This window comes from Oryzias melastigma, linkage group LG1, assembly GCF_002922805.2.
Source record: "Oryzias melastigma strain HK-1 linkage group LG1, ASM292280v2, whole genome shotgun sequence".
Lineage (NCBI taxonomy): Eukaryota > Metazoa > Chordata > Actinopteri > Beloniformes > Adrianichthyidae > Oryzias > Oryzias melastigma.
In genome coordinates this window covers 12,080,287-12,086,131 of record NC_050512.1, presented here as the reverse complement: position 1 = coordinate 12,086,131, position 5,845 = coordinate 12,080,287, and the positions used below count along the sequence as shown (strand labels likewise).

Below are 5,845 nucleotides of genomic sequence, written 5' to 3'. Positions count from 1 at the left end.
GTGTTTATGCACACAAGCATAAATTTGCCTGTTATAAAGCAGACAGTATGACTTAAACAGTATTGAAATGTTGTGGTTATAACATCTGGACTTTATCCCTGAGAAGCAGGGGGTTACCTCCAGTCTGCAACTCTTCTGTTGATGTTGTTTCTCCATTAGTGATGTCCATGAAGAAGTCAGCTGGGTTGTTGAAAGCTTCAATCTGGTATCCTGTCCAAACACAAGGTAGTTTTTATTTGTATTTTTTTAGCTGAACACATACAGTGTACAGAGAGACATTTGTTTTTACTGAAATAATGTATTTGAACTTCAGGAGAAGCAACATGACAAACCAACACAAATCTGCCTCATGATGAAAGATGACCATTGACTTTTTCAAAACTTGAACTTTGTTAACTAAATTCAAAACCACTGAGAAGTATACCGAGGTTTGTGAAATAGTCCAAGGCTCGATCTGCAGCTCCAGCATACACGACCTCTCCTTTGTGCATTAGTGTCAGGTGGTCGAACTGCTTGAAGATGGAGTAGCGCGGCTGATGGATGGAGAAGATCACAGTCTTCCCTCTTCTGGCCAGCCTGGAAACGTGTTTGAAAATGACACTTGAGATACAAAAGCAGCCACAAATGGTGATGTAATTTGAGGAAGCAGTGGAATATCATGTGCACTGTACTTGTGCAGTAGACCAATGATGCAGTTTGCAGTGTTGGAGTCCAGTCCAGTAGTTGGTTCATCCAGGAACAGCAGTGAAGGAGAAGTAATGAGCTCCATGCCGATGCTGCACCTCTTCCTCTCCCCACCAGACACTCCACGCAGGAACTCTGTGCCAATCTGAACATTCACACAAAAGATTATCAGAAAGCAGGAGATCAAGATGCAGTTATGATGCATTTTATTCTGGAAATTTTGCTTCAAGCAAGTCCAATAAAACTTAGACTTTTGGGTCTTTTTATGCCATTGTTTTAATCCATCAGTCCACTGGATTTGATAAATTGAAACGTTCCTTTGTGTAATGACTGTAGTACCTTGGTATCAGCGCAGTCTGTGAGGCCCAGGTCATTAATGATTGCGTTTACTCGGTTGTTTTTCTCAGTATTGGAGTGATGCTTTGGGTTGAGGCGCAGGTTGGCACTGAACAGAAGGTTCTCTTTCACACTTAGAGTGCCCATCAGAATGTCATCCTGAAAACACAGGGACGATGGAGAATTAAGAAAGTGAAACCACGTATTATGAAATATTTGTTTGTCTGTGCTTACCTGCACCACATAAGCAGAGCTAAGCCTCAGTTCAGATGTGACAACTTTGCCATCGACTAAGACCTGTCCTTGGCGCAGTCCAGCTGGATCTTTTCTGCCGGCAATGACATCCAGGAGCCTGGGAGAAGATTGTGAATTATTATTGAAGTCCTTGTCATTTTAACGTGTGCAGTAAGAATGACTATTAGTATGTTTCTTACGATGTTTTTCCACTTCCGGTGGCTCCCATGATGGCATTCATGCCTGGTCTCATGATGCCGCTATGACAAAACAGAAAAGATTATTTTTACCACTTTGTGGTAACAAAATACAGTTTTAGAGACAACACTGGACAATGTACACAACATATATATATATATATGTATATTTTTTCACATTTGTGTTTGTGTGTGTTTGTTAGTTTTTGGTTTTTAACTAATTATCTAAAGGTTGTTGTTCACTTTTCGGCTCATCCCATCAGAGGTTGCCACAGCAAAGCAGCTTTCACGGCTTCACACCAGCGATCTGGCAGAGAATTTTTCTGACCCAACCCCTAAAGGAGAACCCAGTTAGGGAATAGCGTCAAGCATCTTGCCTCAGGACTCAACCCAGGTTTGCTTGGCAGCCCTACACCCAGCCCACTGAGCCATCAAGCTGCATAACTATTTTTTCAAAGAAATTGTAGTTTTTAAACATAATTTATCTTTTATTATTATAACATATTTACAATTATAATCTGAGTATGAACCTGTTTGTCATTTGGTTACATTCTGATATTGTTTGAACAGGTTCCTTCATTAGTTGGAAAAAAAAAGATGTATTTTTTTATAGTGAAGGTCCCCCGTATGTTTTCTCTGTTGTTGTTATTATTAAGAAGAAAGATTGTAGCTCCCATAAATATGTTGGCTACTGGAAACGTTTCCTCCTGGCTCTCAGCAATGCAAGTGTTTTCTCTACAGAGGATATTTCTAATTCTCTCAAACACTGAATGAACGTCTTTTGGTGTCTACAGAAGACATTTATGAGTTTTCCGATGATATCAAATGTGAAAGGTTGGGGCTCTGGGAATGATCACTTTTGGTGGATTTATAAACATTTTAAGTGGACGTGATTTTTTTTTCTGGTAGTCAGGATGTTAACAGCAAAACCCACAGAGGTGCTTTCCTGTTGCTTTCAAATTTAATTACTTAAAACTTTGTCTAAACCAAAGTTTTGGGGGTTTGTGTTTTTTTTTTCTTTTTTTTTTTTTTGCTTTGGTTCTGACTAATGGCTATAATCAGGGTCCTGTAGCACAAAAAGACTAAGGGAAAACTGCATTTTGTATGCTGCTTGAACTTTTACATCTCCATTTTTTGAATATTATAAAACAAACCTCTTCCCAGCCACGTTTTTGTCCTTCTGGGCTGATCAGAAACACCCAGAAAGGATAGAAAAAGCCATCTGTTGAGCTATGCCAAGAGTGGAAACAGACTGTGTGGGATGAACAGGCCGTTCACCATTCTAAGAGAGCTAATTAACAAGGAAACAATTGCTCTTCTTCCGGAGTTTAAAAGAAGAAGTTCTGCATCAGCTGTATCAGAGACATGGTCAAAAATGCCTACAAAGGACCACACAGGGTTTGCTTCAAGGATGCTATTGACCCTCGATGAGAAGAGATATTTAAGAACAGTTTCAGTCATGTGGTATTTGTGTCTAAGCTAGAGTTTTCATTTATGGACCAAAATTGCAATAAACCACCTGTGAACCTCCACATCTCATCACATTTTGGCCATATTTAATATCATTGTTGTTGCATTCCCAAGATGGTGTGTCCTATGGTAAAAATCTCACTCAGTTGTTGTTTTTTTCTTCAAAATTTTGAGTTTTAGGTAATAAAAACAAAGTAATTTTCTCTGAATATTTGATGGAGCATATTAAAGTTTCCCACTTTAAATGTAATCCGCTCATCCATCCATGACCTTAACCCCCTTACTCCATGACTTAGGGGTCAGAAAGTTGCCAAAGCCTAACCAGTACTGCTTGGGCAAAGACAGAGTACACCCAGGACAGGTCGCCAGTCTGTCACAGGCCCTCAATCACACATTGTACACACTCACACCGTCACATCTAAGAACAATTTAGAGTACCAATCAACCGATGAAGTATGTCTTTGGACTGTGGGAAGAAGCTAGAGTACTCAGAGAAAAAACACATGTACACAGGGACAGCATGCAAACTCCAGACAGAAAGGTCCCAGCCGGGATTGGAACCGAGACCTTTTTGCTGTGAGGCGAAAGCATTAATCACTGCATTGCTGTGCAGCCTGCTCTAAATGTAGTATAATATAAATGAGAATTCAAAACATATTCCCCCCAAAATCAGATATAAAACAGTGTCTGGTGCGTCTTACCTAACATCTTTAAGAATGTGTTTTTCAGGACCACTCTTCCGGCAGAACTTCCTCTCCTGGATGCTATAGTGCAAGTTGCTGAATGTGACGGTCGGCCCGCGTTCCTGAAAATATTCCTCATGAATGGAGGTGGCACGGTCCCCCATCGACATCTCCAAACACGATAGTGTCCGAGAGATGGACGAAACCTGAGATGTGGACAAGAGGACGGAGTGGAGACCTAGGCGTCAGAGGGATGAGAGCGAACGAGCAGGAGGATTTATGTCTCACTTGGACTTTGGATTTTCATGCACTCGAGCCAGTAAAAAAGACAAAGCCAGAGTGAACTTTCCCCTATGATTATGTACTGCAACAGCAATTAAAGCTGAAAAGCCATTAAAAGCTGGTACATAACAGTTGATAAGAGATCTGTACAATTACAGATATCTTTATGCTTGCCTGATAGTAAGACCTCTTAAAAAGTGGAGTTTATTCTGCTGTTTTGATCAGCAATGACACCTAACAAAGAAAGAGTATACTTGTGTCTTTCATGAAAACACCTCCAAACATTGGTCTTCCATGTTATATGTTAATCTCACTCTTCTCTCCCTATTGGTGCAATTTGTCCTTCCATTATTAATTCTTCCAACTATATTCCTGTGAAGTTTTATCATGGAAGCTGGAAACAGCTGTGGCAACACTGATAAACAAAATGACCCCTGAGGGCACGAAATGTGCACAGACCCAGACATACACTACTTTCTTCTTTTTTAAGCTTGTTTTCAATATTTTCAAATAGCTAGAGATTGATGAATACTGATGGAGACAATCTAAGAGGTTTTCATCTCACTACAACCGCACAAACAAGAACTTTTGTACTTTTCCCCATTCTTTAATAAGAAAATAATTCTTATAGTAATTTTTTAAAGTGACTTGAAAAGGGGTGGAGTAATGTTAAGTGAGTAAATATTTATTTCTCTAGCACCATTCCCGGTTAAAAATTTAAAAAGTAAATAGTAAAACTCCCATAAAATTACAACAAATCAACATTCACACATCACAGACTAAACAAAGATGAGGTCCCAGTAAAAGACAAAAAAGCAGCAATACATTTACATGACAAATCCAATAAAATTAGCTAATTCTCAAAGTGTCTCAAGAAGCTACTCAAACAGCAAGAAAACATAAAACCCGGCTAAATTAAGATTGTTACAACCTGATTCCACTAAAGTCAGATTTTTTGCCTGTATTTTGGTTATGACAATAGAAAAGGAGTTTTCAGAGTTATTCTCTATAACCGTGTTTACAGGGGATAACTGTGCAAAGCCCAGCCCTGGACCTTGAGATGTACCACCGTGTATGTTTTACTGTTCTCTCTGTATTGCTTTCTGCTGATTAGCTGACTCTCGTTTCTCCTCACGGTTGACTGAACACACCTGATCCAGGTAATCAACAGTAAGAAGTGCATGGAAAGCTGGAAAACAGGCAGGTTGGTAGAGCTCATGGAAAATAATTGGTAAAGGAAAACTTGATCTTAATGGAATCTGCAGTAGTTGGTTGCGGCATTTGAGAGCAGGAAAGAGGGAATAAAGACATCACTGGAACATATAAAATATAAAGAGCAATATTTTAGGAACATAGGAAAGAGTAAACTGCCATGTGTGTGAGGAAAATCTACTAGAATGATTGTGATGAAAAAGTGATTTAATGATAAATGCTGGATGGACGGTGGTATAGTGGTAAGCACTATCGCCTCAGTGCAGGGAGAAAATCCCAACAGGGTCCTCTCTGTTTGCATGTTCTCTCTGCTCATGTGTGGGTTTTCTCTAGGCACTCTGGCTTCCTCCCACAGTCCAAACATTTGCATCAAAGGTCAATTGTTGACTCCAATTGTCTATTAGATATAAATATGTGTGGTTGTGTGTCTCTGTGTAGCCCAGTGAAGAAGTGGTAAACAATACTTTCTCTCATCATTAACACGGATAGGCCCCAGCAACCCTATGACCCCAGAAGGGATCAAGTGGGTTTAAAAATTGGATGGCTGGATGGGTTAATTATGATGCTATCTTTCCAGCAGGGAGTGCATGTCTTGCCAAGCACAACTACTCAGCTGCCAGGATTTGCGCCCCCTGCTGGTTAATCAGGTTGTTGTGAAAACGATGGAGGAAATTGCAGACAAAATATGCTCAAATTTTGTTAAGACATCAACTTGAGGACAGCGTGTTTGAAGATGAAGTTTGAGAG

At 39.8% G+C, this 5,845-nt stretch overlaps 1 protein-coding gene across 1 annotated transcript in view; it reads right to left on the bottom strand.

Annotated features, from left to right (window-relative positions):
* Window positions 1–3,882, bottom strand: part of abcg2b (ATP-binding cassette, sub-family G (WHITE), member 2b) — an 8,582-nt gene extending 4,700 nt beyond the window's left edge. The window contains exons 1-7 of the mRNA XM_024259787.2: window positions 3,623–3,882; window positions 1,455–1,514; window positions 1,255–1,372; window positions 1,024–1,179; window positions 672–829; window positions 425–576; window positions 118–210 (exon numbers count right to left, since the gene is read on the bottom strand). Of these exons, the coding sequence (XP_024115555.1) occupies window positions 118–210; window positions 425–576; window positions 672–829; window positions 1,024–1,179; window positions 1,255–1,372; window positions 1,455–1,514; window positions 3,623–3,774 (889 nt within the window). The 5' untranslated portion in view covers window positions 3,775–3,882. The remainder of the gene's footprint in view (window positions 1–117; window positions 211–424; window positions 577–671; window positions 830–1,023; window positions 1,180–1,254; window positions 1,373–1,454; window positions 1,515–3,622) is intronic.
* Window positions 3,883–5,845: the final 1,963 nt, after the last annotated feature.